This window comes from Lolium perenne, chromosome 6 (assembly GCF_019359855.2).
Source record: "Lolium perenne isolate Kyuss_39 chromosome 6, Kyuss_2.0, whole genome shotgun sequence".
In the NCBI taxonomy this organism is placed as follows: domain Eukaryota; kingdom Viridiplantae; phylum Streptophyta; class Magnoliopsida; order Poales; family Poaceae; genus Lolium; species Lolium perenne.
The window spans coordinates 121,040,988-121,062,129 of record NC_067249.2 but is presented as its reverse complement, the minus strand read 5'-3'; the positions used below and the strand labels follow the sequence as shown (position 1 = coordinate 121,062,129).

The window sequence follows — 21,142 nt, the reverse complement described above, 5'->3', positions numbered from 1 at the left end:
CTTCATGTAGAGCCCGGCCCGTAGTACACTGTACGCCCTATTACTCTAGCGCCTTGTAGTTTCCAGACCGACGGCAAGCCGGCGCGCTCATCCGGTAGCGTGTGCGGTTGGGTGCAGTCGATAAGCAAGAAAGGGAAAAAAGATTTGTTCGAGGGTGAAAAGAACTCTAACCGGTATGGGCTGGCGGCGCCACCACCGGAGCCAGCGTCCTAATATCCAAACGTTTTTTCACTTTATAGCATTGATGGTAATATGTAGTTTGGTGGAAGGGTAATTCGGTCAAAAAATTGTTGGACCGCAAGAAACCTTATTTTCTTTATTATTAGGTATAGATAGAAGAAAGAAGAAAGAAGAGAGATAGATATAGAGTTGGACCCACTCGCGCACAGGCACATGCCAAGATAATGAAAAAGAGAGTAGCTCACCGCCAGTCACACATCACACAATAAAAATACATTTTCGTTTGATTCCAACATCAGAAAAATGCACATGGGAACTGGGAACCCTCTCTCGTGCAGTCACACCAAACCGGCCGGCCGAAACTGGAAACCTCTAGTAGAGCGTCTCGATCGTCTTGCTCAACTCTTCGAGCTTCTTCATCCGCAGTCTCTCGCTTTCGCCCACAAGCTGCTCAAAATGCACGACGCAATGAATTAGCTTTGCTGGTTAAAAAGGACCCTGCAAGCAGTGACAGCTTAAAGCCGTGTATTGGTTATTCACCTCCACTAGCCTGGTGACAAGGCTTGCTTTCTCGCTGCTCTTCTCGTTGTACGCCTCGAGACACATTTTGTACTCCTTCTCCTGCTCTCATCCGAAGAGAGCAACGCACAGAAGCTAAGATGTTTGTACTATACTTTGAACAGGGTAAAATGAGAAGAACAAAGGTTCAGTGTGGTGCTGCGAGAAGAATCAGCAGCAGCCTCACCTTCTTGAGGCAGCTCTTCCCGAGAGGCTTGAGCTGCCGGTTCAGCTTGTCCACCCGCTTGCGTATCGTCTCCACCTCCCTCCGCGTCGGATCAGCCATCACTTCCAGCTCCTACAACAGTTAACAACAAACCTCAATTTTCCATCAGGCCATCAGTTCATTTCTAGTTGGAATCCTTGCACCGATCGATCGAGCTAGTAGTTACGTACGAACCTGGCGGATGAAGGCGAGGCGTTTGGACTCCTGCTCGACCCTGCCGAGCATGGAGAAGACCTTGTCCCTCACCTCCACCTTCTTCCGCTCGATCTCCTCCTCCTTCTCCTTGAACAGGGACAGCGCCGACGACCGCGAAGACTCCCATTCCTCCTCGTCGCCGATCGACGAGCTCCTCACGCACACGATCTGCATCTGCTGCTCCCTGATGCCGCTCTCCATCTCCCCCGGTTTCTCCATCTCAGGCTCTCGATCAGTTACGACAACTAGACCCGTCTCACGATATAATATCTCACCAAACAGCATGGAAAAGCTATCACAGCTTGCACCCTTCCCAAGTTGTTGTAGGAGCAAGCAGCTAGCATTCTGATTTCTCTCCCTTATATTTGGGTGGTATCATTCGTGTCCTTGTTGCAGTCTGAACCTTAAAGCAACATATGTACGTACTGATTGCTTTATCATCAATGGGAAGCTTCATGCAGGTGTCGGTCGATCAGAAGGGCAAACATGGGGTTAATTGATCTCCAAGCAGAAGAGCAAATGTAAATACTAGTACAGATTAGTCGTTAGGTGACTGAGCACCCTGACAGAAGTCGAGTAGAAGTAACTCCTGAGCGAACTTTGTATCATAGTAGTGCTGGAGTAGTGGAGTGTCTAAGGTCATGAGTGGGTGTCTCATGTGTACATGTGCGAGGGCATACCATACCAGCAGATGCGCATGAAACTGGAATGATCACTTCATTGGCAGCAACAAGAAATTATCTTCCGCTTGGATGTGGCTATGGAGTCGAGGGCTCTCTCAGCGGGGGAGAGAGGCTTCAGGAAGCTCCTCAAGCGCAAGCTGCTAGGGCTTGCCTCGCTGGAGCGAACTATCGCTAGGCAGCGGTCGATGATCACGAGGCTAGCGGAGGGTGACGATTGTACCAAGTTCTTTCAACTTCACGCTAATCACCGGCATTGGATGAACTTCATTGCGCAACTCAAAGTGGACAGGACCCTGGTGTCGGATCAGGATGCTAAGGCCGACGCGGTGGATGCCTTCTTTGAGCACTTCCTTGGCTCATCGCCGGAGCGAGACTTTTCTCTCGACTTGGACTTCCTGGCGTTCGGACCCACGATCTGTCCGAGTTGGATGCTCCTTTCTACGAGGAAGAGGTCTGCGGCGTGGTCCGCTCACAGGATTTGGAAAAAGCACCGGGCCAAGATGGTTTCTCCGGCAGGTTCTACGTGTCTTGTTAGCACATCATCAAGCTTGATGTTATGGATGCCTTTCGTGTGCCGTGGAGTGGGGATTGTCGAGGGCTACACGTGGACAACCTGGTATCCCTCCCGCCCAAGCATGAGGATATTATGGAGGTTAAGGACTTCTGCCAATAACCCTGATTCAAAATGTGGCAAACCTGGTGGCTAAGGTGATTTCTTCACGTCTCGCAGCCAGATGGCAGAGATAGTGGGACCCTAGCAGAGCGCGATCATACGCAGTCACTTCCTGCATGGCAACTTCCAACTCGTGCAATGCACTGCCCCAGGGCCGGCTCTATATTTTTCGGGGCCCTAGGGCGACCTTGACCACTTGGCCTTCTATGGCTGATGTATATTTAAGCCAATTTTTCTTTTTGACTACTCCCTCCATTTGTAAAAGAACGTCAAAGAATTGTCTAAATTCAAATGTATCAACACATTAAAAAGGGTCTAGATACATCAGAATTTCGATAAATTTTTGACATCCTTTATGGACAGAGGTACTAGCATTTTTAAACGAGGCAAAACTTTGAGATTGACCCTAAATAAAATTTATGTTTTTGATGCCCAATCAAACCGTTCTCAAAGAACCCCTAATCTCGCATAATTGCTAAAAAGACAAGAAATTGAGTTATTTAATCATGGATTAGACGCATATCAGATGATGAAATAGATCAGAGATTCATAGACTTACGACTTACTGGAGGAGACTGGTGAGCATGGACGTGATTTTTTTGTGAGGAGCTACTAAGCGAAGGCGGAGCGAGCGTAAGGGCAACGGGTAGTTGACTAGACGAGAGATCTAGTTGAGGACGAACATACCAAGTCAATCGTTGAGGCCTGGAGGTTGGAGTGTCAACGGTGCGTCCATGAGTGCATTTTCCTACTTTGCAAGGCTTCCAATTTTTGTTCCCAACGAATGGCTGGACATAGGTATACAAGGGGAGGATAAAATATTGGCCCCCCCTACGCGTGGGCCGGCCTAGGCCGTCACCCAAGGTAGCCATGGGCCAGAGCCGGCCCTGCACAGCGCTGATGACGAATGACATCATGTTGAAGTTGGATATCACCGAAGCTTTCGATAAGGTGGATTGGGCCTTTCTCTTTGAGATGTTGCCGAAGCTAGGCTTCGGTCACAAGTAGATTACCATGATATGTGGGCTGCTGGGCACAACGCCGATGCGGGTGGTGGTGACTAGGGTGGCAGGCGGCCTCATTTTCAACTGCCGCGGTCTACGCCAGGGTGACCCTTTTTCACCCCTGCTTTTGACACTGTCATGGATGTCCTGCACCTGTTGTTCGAGAGGGCAGCAGCGGATGGTTTGCTCACGAGGATTGAATCAAGTGGTTTCCTGCATCGCTCCTCAATGTATGTTGATGACGTGGTCACCTTCATTCGGCCTTCAAAGGGTCACCTTCTGACATATGCTTCCATTGTGGATGATTTTGGGGTGGAGTCCTTGTTGCGCACCAACCTTGCGAAATGCTCCATCCATCCCATCCGGTGCACAACGTAGATGGTGGATCTGGCCAGAAGGGTCCTGGGCTGTGAGGTGGCCTCCTTCCCTTTCAAGTATCTAGGTCTACCCCTGGGACTTAGGAAGGTGACGGCTTCCTAACTGCAGCCCCGGTTGGACAGTGCAGCCGATCGGCTGCAACCCTGGTGTATGAATCTCTTCACCGGTGGTGAGAGGACAATCCTGGTCCAGACGACACTTTGTTCGATCCCCATCCATGCCATGATGTCACTGGACATTCCACCAAGGTCCTGGAGGCGCTACTTAATATCTATAGGGCCTTCTAATAGAAAGGCCGAAGGGAGATAAACGGGGGGCATTGCTTGTTTGCATGGGACAAGTTCGCCTCACTGAAGTTGCTTGGCAGCCTTGGAATCCCGAACCTCAAACTCATCAACCTCACACTCCAGTGCAGGTGGGATTGGCTTCAGAAGGTGTACCCCTCTCTAAGGCGTGGGAAGGTTTCAACATTCAGCTTCCCAGCCTCTGCTCCGTGATTTTCGACTCGACTGCCTGCTAAGTGTTGGGCAACGACGGGCGAACATGTTTTTTGGAAGGACCGGTGGTTGGGAGGGGATAAGGTGGAAGATATTGCTCCACATGTGGTTTAAATAGTCTCGAAGAGGTGGTGAATGCCTGCTCGGTCAAGGATGGATTGGTGGGGAAATGGCTCACAGGCTGTGGGCCCGACCTTGGTGAGCTCGCCCTTGCTCAGTTCTTTCTGTTGCGGCATAGGCTAGCCACAGTCGCACTGTACCTAGATCAGGAAGATAGGCTACTGTGGAGGTGGACTCGGGAAGATAGCCATACAAAACTCGGGAATGTCCATCATATCATTCACCCAATGATATGACTCCATTGTCAATGACGTATGTGTTCATTATCAGGAAACCTCGATCATCGATTGACCTCAATGAACTAGTTTGTGAATGCTCACTAGGGACCCTGGTATGTTTACAATTCCACATGTGTATTTTTTTATTAATACAGTTATAGCATGGCACAACATTATTATGAACTATTGATATATAATAATTGGGACAAAGAAGGCCTCATACCAATGAATATAGCATGCAAAGGGATCGTCCGCAAACTAAGTCTAGTGTACAAGCAATGTTGTTGCACATCGGACTAGGTTTACAGCCAACCCCTTGCCTTTGATTGTGTCACTAACAATCATTGGCCAAAAGAGAAACATGAGTCCAAGCATGATGCAAGCAAAACTATAAGGTCTCAAATCATTGAACATCATAATTGATCCTATTCAACCAAGTACAAGGCACAAGGAGGAATTTTTGTGCTTTTCTACAAGGTTGTATATCATTAAATCTGGTGCCATTTGGTTGACACTTCAAATCACTGGCCAAAGGCAGGCTTCATTGGGTTCCCAGGTCAAAGAACTAAAGTTAAAACGGAACAAGGTTCTGATCATACAACACATCACACAGAAACAAGGTTCACGGTGTAAACATAGGATAATTATCCTACATTACATGCTCGCTTATCATGACTCATCAAAAATAGCCCTAATCCTCTTCAGTTGATCCTTGTTTGCATAAACTAGTTTTAACAGATCATACACGACATACTCTAACTTTTTCTTATCTGCCTCTCTTTCTCCCTCCCACTCCCCCTTCTTAGCCCTCAAGATTTGTGCTTGCGTTCTCTGCACACTCTTTCAGCATAGCTACCTTGTTCTTCAAATCATCCAATTCATCTTGGACTCGGTTCTAAACAAACTAGGGTTCAATACTAAGATAAAAAACATCACCGGGAACATGTAAAGTTAGGCCTCATAAAACATAGCACCTAAGTTTGATCAGAACCTATTGCATTATCAAACAAGACTTCGATCATGGCATTAGGTTATGACAAAACAATTCCCCGGTTGCTTAGCACTAGTGTATAATCATCAGCATGAACAGTAAACCCCAATCTGACTACTAATGAAGCCAAGAGCCAGATCTGGCCAAATGACCCTAAATGCATGATCCTTGCTGTGAAAACCAACTACACAAGCACCGATCTACCTAATGAAAGCCAATACTCATGCTACAAAAGGAAGAACTACCGAATATAACCGCTAACTACACATATATAGAATGCATGCGCGAAATAAGCCAAAATCGACCATCGTAGAAAGGCAGATCTATGAACATTGAAGCCTAAAAGGTTGGATTCGAATCTTACCGCCATGGATGTCCTTGCCGATCTTAGCTTCAAAAGGAGAAGATGGGTTTCGTGCACTCGAGCCTGAACCGAATGGCCTCTCTTGAGTCCTGCTCACGGTGGTCTTCGATCTACCGACGGCGGTTCAACCGCCAGTGGCGAGAGGAGAGAGAATGAGGAGGAGAGGGCAAGTGAAACAGACGAGAGTGAGAGGGGAGAGGGGTGGTGAGGGGACTTATGGTGCACTTTCTCGAGGCGTCGCGGCATCTACCGCTCTTCCCGACGCGTGCAACACCCCCCCTCCCCCCTCGCGCTCGCGAGAGCCTAGCCGCGGAGAAACGGCCGAACCAAGCGTTCTCCTTGGGCCATGTTTTGCCTGCATTTGGGCTGCTTTGAGAACCGTACTATGCAGGGAATCTTTTTCGTTGTGGCCTACCAAACGCCCTTTTTTGGCCCAACTGATGCAAGAAAGGCTTTTGTAAGAAACCAATCAGGACCTTGATGGTTGTAATAGGGGAAGTCACTTTTATTCATTATCCTAGAGAAACTAATGAAGTGGCTCATAATATGGCTAGGTTTTGTTTTGATTCATACACCTCATGTAACCGGGTCGATGAACCCCCTAGCCATATCTTGGGCAATCTTACAGACAATGTATTATTTTTTAAGATCAATAAAGTTACAGTTGTGGCTTTTCCTCAAAAAAAAAAAAAGATGGGAGTCGCCTATGCCAAGCATGAAGATATAGTTTCTTCACGTAAAAAAAAGGTGTCTTCAGGGATAAGAGTGTTGGCTCTTTGGGATGAACCTCTCATTTGTGTGCCACGTGTAAAGGGTATATTTGACTTGGAAATCACAGAATGGTCTGGGGTTCCTTGGAGCCTGGTTTTTAAAAATTCGAGAAATACAAATTCAAATTTTGAAAAAACCTAAATCCTGTGCACAAATTATGTATTAGGTGATAACTACATTCTATAAATTTTATGAAGAAATGTGCTAATTTGGGGGGCTACAAAAAAATACAAATGTGTTGATCTATAATGAATGCTCTTTTGCTATTATAGATCAACACATTTGTCTTTTTTTTTGTAGCGCACACATGAACTTATATCTATGAAAACTTTGCAGGCATGTAGGTAACATCTTGATGCATATGTGGCACTGTGTTTTTAAAACATCCAAATGCGATTCCCATTTTTTTTTGAAAATACCGAGACCCAATAGAACCCGGAGCCAAACGACCGCACTCAGATCTGACTCCCCTACTCAAGATACGAGTCATGGAGTAGCAGTAAAGAATAAGCCGACCAGACCCATACTGCTCTCTGTCCCTGGTCGATTGCCCGTGTAGTCACTAACGTGACATGTTTTTTTGATAAAGGAGCATAGCCCTAGCCTCTGCATCAATAGATGCACACGGCTTGTTTTATTAATATCAAACATATGTGTTATGCCCAAGCAGCCCAGCACGGCAACAACTCATAATCGAGTCTCGACTGGGTAGTACTAATCATTAAAATAAGTGATAGATAACAATTCGAGTCATTCCACGAGGTTCGTTTTCAACGAAAAATCGAAAATAGAACTGGGGCGTTGCCCTGCTGATCAAATAAATATATAAAACATCATAAGTACTTTTTTCGAAATGGACATCATAAGTACTATCATTCGAAAATGGAGCATAAGTCTAATCAAGCATTACAAGAAAAGAAAAGCATCTATGCTGAACTGGCAGTTGAGAGGGTAGTAGCAATTATCTATGGGCCATCAGGAATTACGAAGACATTGGTATTTGGGAGAGGTTTCATCGCCAATTCAAAAAATCATAACACATATGAGCATGTTTTTTCTCACGACGCCCTCAAAATTTGGAGCACAAATCACAAAACCATGCTGTCTAGTCGATCCAGCAGTACTCGTTGAAGCCGAGATCTTATTGAAGCCATAATGAGAAATGTCTCATGGCATGAGAGAGACCTTGCACCTGGTTGCACTGCCCAAATGATTTTTCTCGGAGATTTCTTGCTACTAGCAACAACATCGCGCACAATTGCATGTTGCACTTTGCTTTGTCAGTTCATTGGAGCATAGACAACACAAGTTCTGCTAGGAGTGTACACTGAGAATGAATGGGGCCTGTTGTCATGTTGACAGTCCTGCAAGAAACATGTGAAGCACAAGTCAGTTCACATTTTCCAAGGATGAGGTTACACAGGCATACTATCAGCCACCACGCCGGAGCAAAAGGCTTACCGAAGTGAAGTGCTCTGCAGTGTGATGGATCCTACCAAATCCACCAAATATTCCAGCGTCCGAATCTAAGACCACCTGATAGAAAGAAGACATTATCAGCACCCAACCAAACAAGTTCATCTGTAGCTGCCTTACAACTAAACTTCCCAGGTAAATTCCAAAACATGAATGGGCTGAACCCTGCAAGAACCAAGATTGGGCATAGAACCACCCGGTATAAGTGGTCAATTCTAGTCATCTGAGCTTGTGAATAAGTTTAAAAGGCTTGTGACAGAAACATTAATTCCAGCAGGTGCCAAGCATTTGTACTTTGCTTCCTATGTCTGCCTGTACTACAGAAGCAAATAGAAAAAACTACGGGATAAATGGAACTAAAATACCTGGAGTTCGGACTACCAAGACCCCCCAGCGTATTCAAGGATAAACATGAGGTAATGTGTACAGAACAAGTGTACAGTTCAGAAAATTAATGCAGCATGGGGAATGCGTGATAGCTATACCTTATACATCCCAGGATTTAAACAGCCAACACGGTAGTCGAAATAGCTGTTACTGCAGTGGAAGTTGAACACAAATACCAAGTCCCCTTTTTCAAACACGATTACCTTATCTTCCTCATGTTTCCGAGACACGTACTGATGGTCTGATGTCATAAACTGCAATTACATTGACCATTTCATCAGCTAACATACGTAGGTGCCACATAATGTTAGAGGATAGCAATAATCGTAAATTGCTAATACCTTCCTACATTAGCAAATATGATTATATTTCCGAAGAAAACATAAATGAGTTATTGTAAATGAACTACCCCGATTTCAAATATGAGTTAGCACCTTCAAACTGAAGACTATTCAATATTTTCCATGTGACATATTCGACTAAAGTATAGAAAATAAAGAGGGGAAATGTGTAGCTTTATGTTAGCTTCCATGGTTGAAGTATGGAGACAATAGAAAGGAGAACATGGACGAGTGCCCCTAAAGGAAACAATGGAAGATTTACAGTAGTATCACTGCCTTCTGTAAAAATGTAACTCTTCTATCCAGCATATATCAAAGTACAGAAAGATCACTTCTAAAAAGAACGGCCGCATAATATGCCTCATTTCAATAAGGTAGAGAAGAGAATACAAAAAAGCGTCCATAATATATAGAGGCGTAATTCTTTTTCATTCTTCTTAAAAAAAGGGGATATAACGCCTCAAAAATATTGGTATGGTTTTTGCTATTTTCAAGCTTAATAATTCAAATATGCAACATATTAAGAGGATTAATGCATAGATATAGCACCAAACGTGAGTATATGGAATAAAAAATGCTGCAGTTTGTTTACGTGGGTTAGTTCACCATATTTAGGATGTTCCTTGTACATCCAACCTTATTTGGACTGACAACGTGACGGCGGAATGAATATGAATAGAATGACACGACAGAAGCAATGAAAAAACGCTAATAAGTACGGCAACTCAATCTCGCAGGAGCAAAAATGGAATAAAATAGTACATACTCCATATTTTCCCTCAAGATGCTGCATTGCCTGATCAAACTGCTGCATCCCATGATACCTAAGATATTCTGCATCACCCTGACAAGTAAAACATAGGAAAAATTCTTATTGATGATACATATTACTTCTTAGATCAATGAATCAGGATGCATGGATTTTGTATTTTTATCTAAAAATTAATATTTATGGTCCTGTCCAAACACTAATGTGAATAAGAGCAGAGGACAAATATGAACATCATTTGGGGAACCATGTTTAATAAAGCACTGAGGAGGTAAAAAGAAGCTCTAAATTGACTCAACTTTTTAACTGAAACTTAATTGACTGAATGGAGGTAGAAATTACTGTTTTTATTAATAGGAAGCTATAGTGCAAAGGAAGTTTACCAGGTCAAATCTTCGACGGCATTTATCGTAACTGTTGTTGTTTCCTGGGATGAACTTTCCAGTTGGAAGCACTTGTGGGCCTCTTGGAAAGTCTATCCATTCTGCAAAGTAAAAGTTAGAACAATAACCTTAAAATTAATGGCTTCCTCAGACATAGTAAAAGTATAAGTGAAACAAATGAATTTTTTTATCAAGATTCAAAGAGCGTGCAGGAAAATATTTATTCTCACCAGGATGTCCAAATTCATTTCCCATAAAGTTAAGATAGCCCTCTCCTCCTAAACCCATTGTGATAAGTCTAATCATTTTATGCAATGCTATTCCACGATCAATGTTAGGTGTCGAAGGTCTGTCCAGAGCCATAAAATCATACATATCCTGCATCATTAAAGAAGATAAGGTTCTCTTTCCATTATCAAGTCAATGTAGACAAGGAAATTACAGTTGTCACAGGATTAGTTAAGAACAAAATTCTATTATACAGAGATATTGGTGGCAACCATTCTCTAGTGCATAAGAGCTAATGAATATATGGGATATAAAGTGATCACAGATGCATGCTACTAATATGAGAAAAGGCAGGGGCACTAGTACATAGATAAACCTATAATCTAGTTTCCATTTAGGGCTCTAGAAAATCAAGGGGGATGTGTATATCATTAGAAAAACTCAAAGATGTAAAAAATTTAACGAAGAAGCACAATGGCACTAGGCAAGGTCACAGTTTGGTAACTAGAGAAATTATGTGGTTACTTTGTCCATCAACCAGAATGCAATAGTCTTGTCACCAACAAGTGCTTGATCATGACTTTCAGCATAAGTAACACACTTCTCCAGCCACCTTCTATTTGTTAGTGTGTGCACAATGTCACCCATTTTCCAAGCTTCGTCACTTCCCCTGTTCAAAATGAAAATTGCCATTCAGATTTCAGGCACCAGATATTTCGAGCCAATAGCCAGAAGGCACACGGAGTAGCGAAATTTTACTATTCCAAAATAGAAACTTAATTGTAAAAAGGATAGAAACTTAAAACAGCTGAGACAACAAAAATGATGAGAGATACAAGTGAGGATGGGCATTATTAAGGAAAGTGTGATGTCATTATACGAAAGCCTAAAAGTTGGTAACTATATCATATGTGTGTAGTTATGCTCATTAGTGGACTCAAGAACAATTTAAAGCCTGGGCAAACAGTAAAATCAAAGGCTTAGGGTGTTTCTTATTTGTCAAATACGTATGAAAATAGGCTGTGCCGGCCAGAAGTCCGGGCAATTGTCCGGGCAGCAGGGATGCTGCCTCCGCCACTTCACTTATACTGTGCAAACTGCAAAGTCACAACTACTGCTCTCGCTGTGCCTGAACCCAGTACACTAATAATGATACATGTTTATGGACATTTATCTGAGTCCATTTGTGCAGTGGTGTTACACAAAGGAAATTTTGAACCATATTCATATATAGGGCACAATGTAATCTTTTCTCCAGTTAAAAAATTACCATCTGCATACCAACATGTTAAAAACTTACTTGAGAAGTTCAATCCATTTGTCAGCGACAGCCATATGTAACCGATAGTCAAAACCAACGCCACCAACTTGAACAGGAAGGGCAAATGTAGGCATTCCACTAACCTGAAAATTCAAATGAAAAAGCAACACATCAATTGAAAAATTATGCTATTATTTGTTTCTTTCTGGAAAGCTCTGTTTTAGAAACTGGTTTGGCTCAGAATAGGCCTACAGTATTAACTGACTAATCCGCCATAACCTTGTATTTCACCCGACGTTCACAAAGTTAAAGAAAGGAAAGGTTGTCACTCCATGGAACCTACGTCTAATTTATAGATAAGAAAAGAACTTTGCACATCAGGAACTTGACCTGTATCTAACCATGGTACTACCCGATAATTTCATATAAAGCAATAAACAAAATGACATTGCATATTTATGTACAAATAGGAGCTAGTAAGCATATCTTAGTTACTGGATTTAGGCCATAAGAATGATGAAGAATAGTACTTTCAATAACAAAATACTCATGTAAGACACGATTCCCACGGGTCTCAACTTGATATAGCAAAGTAATTGCACATTGCGCACTGCATTTCTGAATTTAAAGCAATTTTTATATGAACCTACAAAAACGATCGCCACCACAAATATGTCTAATAAATTCATATTGAAATATAAATAAGAAAACACTTACATCTTCACCAATAGTTATGGCTTCAGGATAAAGCCCATGAATTAGATCATTCACGAGCATCAAGTAAACAACTGCATCTACATCAGTGGCAAAGCCAAAATATTCATTGTAGTTCCCTGTAAAGACTACCTGAAATGTAGTGCAGTTTTTAAAAGAAGAAAATTAGGTTGGAAGCTTGGATAAAAAAATGATACTGTAGCACATAAATAAAATAAGCTAAGTGCAATCTTATCAGAATTGCCCTCGTATTTAAGATAAAATAACAACAATGAGGCAATGAATTACTTGCAATCCATGGTGGGTATACATCATGGAGGTCACACCGTCAAATCGGAAACCATCAAACTTATATTCCTCTAGCCACCATCTTGCATTGGAAAGTAGAAATCTTATAACCTGTACAAAACATAATAATATTGGAGTATCAATAGCCAGATTAATGGAATAAATAAAGAACAGATGGCAATAGGAGTTCTATTGTTCCATACTTCCCAATTGCCGTAGTCAAACACACGTGAATCCCACATCCAATGATGACCCCGTGAACCGCCATGAAAGTAATGTGTATCCGTGCCATCAAAACCGTTCAACCCATCCAGGGTATTACTTGATGCATGACTGAGAGAGACAGAAAACAAAGATAAAGCTATGTAGGAAAGGGGACTGAGTAAATAACCCCAGGATGTCCATGGGAAAATGGGTTAAGATCGATCTCAACAGGAAGGTAAAGCTATAGAACAGAAAGGCTTTCAAACCTGCATGAACAGTCCAGTCTGAAACTTTCATGTGGAGCCAGCACTATAGGTGCAGGTGCAAGAAGGGGATTCAATCAGTTTAGTGATATGCTCTATATTAAGTTTGTTTGAATATCAAGTTATCTAGTTATTTCCATAGATAAAGATTTTGTTAGTCAGAAAGCTAAGATTAGATCTGCATCAGCAGGACCTATATATAAAGGGACCTAGGCCTAGTACATGATAACCTAGAACCCATAAAGAAGAAAAAGGGAGGCTTTCCTCCAGTAATCGTGATGATGGTACATAACTACACAAGGATCTGCATGGCTACGCTCTTTGGAGCCTAGGCCGGGTACATGGGTATCCTTATACTTTATTTCCTGTAAAATTATTGATCTTATTCAGCAAATATTCACTTATTCTTTTTTGAATTTAGGACTTAACTAAATCATACATGACCAAACAATTGTTCGCCCTCTGACATCACTACTTCTACCACAAAAGCAATAAGTAAATAGTTAAATTTCTATATTTCATAATGATTGGCAATAAGAACTAAATAGTAATTTATCTATTTAGAGAGAGTGGATGATTCATTTATCATTCGGATCCATGAGAATTGAAATAAAGAATCAAGACTAGCATGAATTTACCCACCCATAAGAAAACTTATACGTCCATAAATTACAAGAAGTTGCACACCGAGTGGATTGGAAATCTTTAGTTGATAAAGCATATGCCTCTATTAAACTTACATATTTGTTAAACTAGATTGTGAGAATTATAAATTTATGGGGATCGCAAAGGATTGCACCATGATAAGAGCTGAGATCAGCTGAAAGGCAAATCCTCATAAAAAATATCATAAAAAACACAATTCGATAAGGCATAATATCATAAATTAACTTCTACAAAATTAACTTCAAAAGTATATTTAAAATCATGCTAAAATAATTTGGCTAATGACAATAATTAAGCCATTGGATATCATAAACTATTAAACTTCAATATTGAGTACCAAACATAAACAGATTTTAGCGCAACTTATTCTTGTCAGCTTAAAAAAATAAAATCAAAAGAACACATCAACCGCAAACTGTACTAAGTACCTGTGAACAACATCCATGAGGACAACCAAACCAAGCTCATGAGCTCTATCAATCAAAGATTTCAAATCTTCTGGTGTACCAAAACGGCTACTTGGTGCAAAGAAATTGGTAACATGGTACCTGTAATGAATAATAAAACGTTTAACAATGGTGCTTTGTTGGTGTCAAAAAGGAAAATATATCATTTTAAAATAAAAAAATGGGTTGAATGATGATTTAACTTTCATGTCATTGGAAAGGAAGCTAATATAAATACTGATAATCATGACATGTTTATGCTAGTATGGCAGACAGGTGCAACATACTACCACCCCTCCATGCAAACATGGTCAATATGTGTGTAATCACTTTATCATGCATGCTTTCATATTCGACCCGTTATTATATGCCATACATGCACGAAAAGTTCTTTTGGATCATGGGCACCAGTGATCTCAGTGTATTAAAAAATTCAAAAATTATATTTATATATTTCAAAAAATTATGTAGCAAAATTTTAAAAGTAGCCAATGATGTATTCCACTAACGTATAAAATCTCAATTACAAATGTTTTGTTTTCTGAGCTACACAAAAATGACAAATTCTGAATTTTTTTGGAGATTTGAATCACTATACTCAGATCCACATATTTGTTATTTTTGTGCAGTCCAAAATACACATTATTTCCAGTTGAAAATTTACATGTTTGTGCGATACAATACTGACTACATCATGATTTATTTTTAGATTTTTCTAAAACTTAAAAATATGATTTTTAATTACTTTTCTGAAAAGGGATCACCGGAGCTCATGTGCACCAAATCTCTGTCCATACATGCATAATATTAATATAAAGTTGGCACATCAAGATGTCTAATCTGAATGAGAACACATGCAGTAGTTGAAAGATAGCAAGGAGGATTCTCTGGCGTAAAAAATAAAGGATGAAATATGGTAGACGAAAAGTTGATATATGAGTTTCTTGATAAGTCCTATGGACTCTAGAAATGAAAGAGAGACATAAATCGATCCAGAGAAATACCCAAAACTTCCATAGTATGAGTGCTCTTGGATTGCCATTATTTGCACTGCATTGTATCCAAGTCTTTTAACTCTTGGAAGGACCTCATCCCTAAAGTTTCCATATGTGTTTATCTTTGGTTCCTGATCATGCGGGGAAATCAGTAATTATTGAAGTGTTCATATGAGAAGGCCACCGATAATCATTATTATTTAGAAAGGACTAAATAAAATTGATGAAAGAATTATATAAAATTGTTTAGTAGTTTGATAGGACATAAGAATATGGCATTTCACAAATCATGTGTCTAGAGAAAAAATGTAGAAAAGATGAGGGACATAGTTGCTATTGGTTAATTTCTGACATGAAACTTTAAAACATAAAAAATGTAAATAAACTGTTTGTAAGGAATAAAGTAAATTATTTTTTATAAAAATGTTAATTTTATTGGAAAAATAGAAATTTTAGCATTAAAAGATGTAACATTCAGACTTATCTTAACTTAAAGCTTTGAATAAATAGACATCAGATTTTGGAAATGCAATAATTACTAATATTTTCCTGAAACAGTCAAAACATCATATTTGAACTGAAATTACATTATTCCATATGTCTAGCATGTGCTTTAGAACTTGTATTAACTAGTTCTATATTGCCCAGGAACCCCATTTTCAGATTTTCGGAAATAATTTTGTACTTATTAAGAAAGTGGCATAGGAAATGAGTTCATGATAAGTTATCACTTATAAGAGGAAACAGGACAACAATACTGAAATACCATTCTAACAACCTGTAAATTAACTTGAACTGCATATTGCTAGCATCATTTAGGGAATACAGGGTAAAGATGAAATACCGGGCTACTCATGCCAACATGTGTTTCATATATCCGCAGTGATTTTGGTCGTTTAGGTTGTGGATGCTTGAATACATACTTCTCCTGCATATGCATGTAAGTAATTTCATACTGGTTAGTAAATAGAAAACTAAAATGCCAAAGGCAAATAGAAAGTTGCACAGCTTGAAAGAACACTGAAGTGGCTTACCATATTTTTACTATCCAATAAAAATGTCTGAAATCTAAAGTTACAGAAGGCGAGAATAAATACCTCTTCGGGAGGATCATAATATATGCCATTGTATGGTATATCTCCTGGAGCCTGCACAGAGTACTTGATCCACGCAGGAATTGAATCCTTTATCCCAGATGGAGTTTCCATTCGCACCTAGATGTTCAAAAGAGCTGCTGAGTATTACAGGACATGTTCATGAGCCAAAAATAGTTGACAAGGAGAAGATAAAACTACCTTTACACGTGAGCCATGAGGAATTGGTGACGAACCATCTGCATTGTTTGGCAGAAAAATCTCCCAAACACCTAAGTCATCCTGAAAGCAATTACACTGGATATGAGCATTGGTCCATGAGGTACCTAGTCCAGCATGATTACATAATAAATAATTATTTACTAGTGTACCTAGTCCAGCATGATTATTTATTATGTAAAAAGTCTTGGTCTTATATTGCAATACCAACCAAAAAACAGTAAAAGATGTCTACATCATAATAATATGTGTGCAACACTCGCAGAAAAGGGTAGCATGCACATTGTCACTATCAACCTCCTAGAACAAAAGCATCAACGTTGATACCTAGTAATGGACTCACATCAACAGCCAAGTGAAAGAACAGAGTCCAGTGGAATTAATACTGCTAGTCCTAGACACTGTGAACTCTATCTATGGCACAACTCTGTCGTACATGTAAAGTGTATATTTGATACCTTTCAAATAGATATAAGCAGATCTAAAAAAACTAATCTACAAAGAAAAGATGATATATTTGCGAAACTACATGCATACTTTGCTCATACGGTCTGCATTTGGATCCCAGTTGTTGAAGTCCCCTACTAATGCTGCAGACTGCAATCAGAAGCAGGAGGTTAGTTCTTAACAAAGCTAGTAGTGCAACTTAATATGATGCTGATCTGGGAGGTACAAAATCTGGACCGTCCAAAATATCATAGGATAGCGGACAAACAGTAAGTGGTTAAAAGATAGAACTATCAATAATTCAGTATAATGCTCAGATAAACGGTCAGTGTGTCTGAAGAACATACGTGTGCTCCAGGAGCCCATTCACGGTAAGTGATACCTTCAGCGCTGCATGGGAAGTGGAATGTAGATACTAAGTTATTCTCTTGTAATACATAGAAAATTGGAGACACATGCTTATCTAGTCAAGACACTTACCTGCGATTAAATCCAAACTTGTCGTAACCACGGGAAAAGGCATCCATCCCTCCTTCATACTGGTCAATGTCTGAACGTAATCTCCTATATAGGCTGTACCTGTTTTTGATCCATTAAGGCACAGTGAGATTGTTAGTACAGTTCGATCATGGCCTACTGGTTTCATTCTTACAAAAGAAACACGCAGAAATGTAGCGACGTTGCTGTTCAAGTAGCACAGATAAACAAAATACAAAGAACACATCATGCCATACATTCATCAATTTAGTCCGGCGTATGTAGTTTGCATTGCAGTTCTTACCGTACTGTCGTACTTTTGTTCGGTTACCAGCTCAGTTAATGCTAAACTTGCGTTGAAACGGTAATTTCATAAAAAGAAAAGTGAAGATGGATAGAAACAAGGCATACCGGTACCCAAGATGGTACTTAAAGTCTCGGAGCATCGGGTCAATCTCGTATATTTGCTCTCCATTTCCTGGTTGTGGTACATCACGCAGTTTCTCCCCTGTAGACAATTCTTGGTCTATTTTGGTCATGCCTTCAGAATCAGCTTCTTCAGCAGCCAGATTTGGCTCTGAAGACCCAGTAGTATCTCCACCTGCATCCTCTATGACTGAATCGTCATCGATGAATGGTACCTGGAAGGATGCGCAGGCAAGAGGTTCAGAAGAAAAACGGTACACGTACATAGTTGTAACAAGTTAGTCCAGTGCTAGCGGTTTTATTTCAGATCTCAACTATATATCATGCAGGCAAGTACTAACAAGTTGATAGTTCCCAATCCCCAAGAAATTAGAAATCCACGTTGCGCATACAATGAGGCATGAAAGAGGACGTAGCGCAACCTACGTGTGAAATCAGGAAATTCTTCAGTATCTGAATCCGCTAGACAGAAGAGAACTAAACAGGATCTTCAAGTGAAGCATGCAATTAAATACGGTGGTAAGTTGTACTGGTTTTGTAAGGGCGAGATATTTCAACTACCTCCAGATCATCCGACTGGAACTGAACGGAACCGTCGTTGGAAGACGGCGGCATTCCGTCGCTCTCGCCGTCCGGGATCATCACCTCCCCGGACGCGCCCCCCGCGCGCACGGCCACGCGCCTTTCCGAGCCTCCGGCGCGAACGGCACCTGCAGGCAGCACCGTCACAGCAGAAATGCAAGAAAGATCAGCCTTTGATCGTGGAAGGAGGGGCACGGGCGAGAGAAGAGGAGTGTGTGCGGATCATTACGAGGGAAGCAGGGGGGCTTGTTGCGGCCGAAGAGCAGCTCCACCCCGCGCCTCCGCCGTTCGGCGCCTCCGGATCGAGGAGCCGGCGCCCCGACGAGCCCCGCGCCGGAAACCGCAAATGCCGGCGCCGCCATCTCGCCGCAGCCGGATCGGATCGGATCGGATCGAACCAACTGACCCGGCCTGCTTAAACCCTGTGCGGCCGCGGGAGCGAAATGAGGAGGGCTGTGCTAAAATTAGGAGGGGAGCAGAGTGGGCGGGGCGCGCTATATAGCTACTAGCTAGCACGGAGGGAGGAGGGAGGAGGGAGCGGAGGCTTCACGCGAGGGTGGCAGCTCGGTGGTGACCACCGGGTGGCGTGGGCAAGGCGCGCGCGCGAGGGTGGTGGACGGCTGCATGGGTGGTAGCGTGCGCCGCACCGGCGGAGGAGGCCGTTGCGGGACAGTCCAAGGCCAACCATGTCTGGGGTTTTCTGCGGTTGTGGCAGGATGCATGACAGGTGGTGTAGCGGCGAGTGAGTGATGAGTTGGCGGTGCTGGGCGAGGAAAGAAACCAACGGCGGAGAGGCTACTCCTGTAGAGCTGTGTTGTTGTCTAGTGCACATGCTTTTACTCCTTCCATCCGGCTTTTCATGTAAATGAACAATACACCCAAACAATACACCACGCCACGCGCCTGAATACCTTGCAGCGTACGTGTGAGTATCGACGGACGGTCCAGACGAGACCACCGGGTAGAAATACCCAGTAGCACCTAGGTTTAATTGGTGCGGGCCGAAAAAACAAACTATTCCCGGATCTCAATTTTTTTATTTTTTGCATGTAGACTATTTTTTATACCTAAATTTAAAAGTACGTATGTAGCTTAGACAAAAAATGATAAGTTTCAGATGAACAGTTTAAAGAAAACTTCTCCCTCCAGAAATTTTTGTAACTTAGTAATCGGGGAACTATATAACTTAGTGGCAAAGTAAATTTAATCGGGTTCCACATTACCTAGGTTCTGAAAATGCGTGTTATGCTTCCGCCACACTTTAGCGCAAACTAATTATGTGCATCTGACTTCTCTGCATACTATTAATACTTATATGAAAAAACAACATAGCTGTGTGGAAGGGGTGATTCTTATGTCACATGTGGTCCATGCCGTCCAACCTCTGCTGAAAATCCCTGCTGACCATCCATATGCCCTCTGTTCGGCTGCTCATTTCAACCCACACCGCTAGTCGAATTGCTCCTTTTCATTGATTTGTGGGTTTGCTTTCCATGTGGCATGCTCATCAGTGCGGTTGGCCACGTCTTGCTTTGACGTCTTAGAAGAAACCCGAGGATAGAGACACGGTGAGTCGGTGACAGCCTTGTGGTTTGGTTAGTGTCGCATTTCATCTCATGTGGATGGCGACGGTGTACCCGGTGACTGCGGCGATCTACCCGTCACTGTTAGGTACGGGGCAAGATGGTCATCTTCTTAAGCATGTAGAGAAAAGGGGCAAGGTTGAGCAACAGTTCATGATCTCTTAGGGCTCCCGTGAATGATATCTTAGGAAAGTAGTATGGTAGCATTTTCCCAAAGAGACCCTAGGTTTATATCGAACTGAGAAGTATGTGCTTCGGAAGATTACTTCTAGCAATACTTCTAAACCTTTGTGGAATCTTTGTTTGCTAGACCAACCGTTTATGTTTTTTTATTTGTATTGATGGATGGAAATAGGTCACAGCCAAGGTTTCCCTTGCAACTATGCACATACAATAGAAGATAAAATGGATCATCATTAGCAGTAATCATATAAATATGTATCAGAGATATATATGTGGGTGATGCATACTTGTGGCACCATAGCCTACAATCGTGCTCAATATGGATTCAGTTGTCCAACAAGTACCCTACTTGCACCGCGAGATACGTAGTGGAGTTTCGAAGATACCCTAGGGCAATGGATGAGGGTGGGGTTCACGGAAGTTGCTCTGTTTCGTCTGATTGATCCACCGACACTTCGTATGGCGGGACGGTATGGTCGAAGCTCACCGTACCAATGCTTGTGTTAAGTTTGGTTTCACTTCATTTTGAGGTTCTGTTGACTTGGGCATTCCTCCATCACGTGATTCTTTCTAAATATATCATAATAAAACGTCCATTTCTGCAACGAAACAAATTATTAATGATATTTATACCTCTAAGCAACAATTAGTGACTAGTGGCAGGTTTGAGGAATAATCTCGTTGTAGCATCCCGACGTTTAGGACCAATCGAGGGGCAGATATAGAATTTGTGCACTTGCACATGAAAATGTGGGGAGATTTGTCGCGTTTAAACCTAAAACATCGAGAGATCGAGTCTTCTTTTATCTTGATGAATTTTGGTAACTCATCAGATGCATGCGATAAGTTTTG

General features: G+C 41.8%; 2 protein-coding genes across 2 annotated transcripts; both read right to left on the bottom strand.

The window, feature by feature from the left end:
- Positions 1–402: 402 nt before the first annotated feature.
- Positions 403–1,500, bottom strand: LOC127319515 (uncharacterized). Its single transcript, XM_051349487.2, has 4 exons — positions 1,139–1,500; positions 926–1,036; positions 721–801; positions 403–627 (listed from the first exon to the last, which is right to left on the bottom strand). The coding sequence occupies exons 1-4, from the start codon at positions 1,442–1,444 to the stop codon at positions 553–555; spliced, it is 573 nt and encodes a 190-aa protein (XP_051205447.1). The 5' UTR covers positions 1,445–1,500; the 3' UTR covers positions 403–552.
- A 6,142-nt stretch (positions 1,501–7,642) lies between these two features.
- Positions 7,643–19,115, bottom strand: LOC127319514 (1,4-alpha-glucan-branching enzyme 2, chloroplastic/amyloplastic). Its single transcript, XM_051349486.2, has 22 exons — positions 18,754–19,115; positions 18,504–18,652; positions 17,928–18,157; positions 17,520–17,618; positions 17,387–17,429; positions 17,130–17,189; positions 16,575–16,655; positions 16,377–16,493; positions 16,124–16,207; positions 15,289–15,410; positions 14,267–14,386; positions 12,909–13,038; positions 12,706–12,816; positions 12,421–12,549; positions 11,743–11,846; positions 10,968–11,112; positions 10,445–10,592; positions 10,215–10,315; positions 9,829–9,906; positions 8,820–8,975; positions 8,320–8,394; positions 7,643–8,222 (listed from the first exon to the last, which is right to left on the bottom strand). Exons 1-22 carry the CDS (start codon positions 18,884–18,886, stop codon positions 8,139–8,141), a joined length of 2,499 nt encoding a protein of 832 aa, XP_051205446.1. The 5' UTR covers positions 18,887–19,115; the 3' UTR covers positions 7,643–8,138.
- Between the last annotated feature and the right edge of the window lie 2,027 nt (positions 19,116–21,142).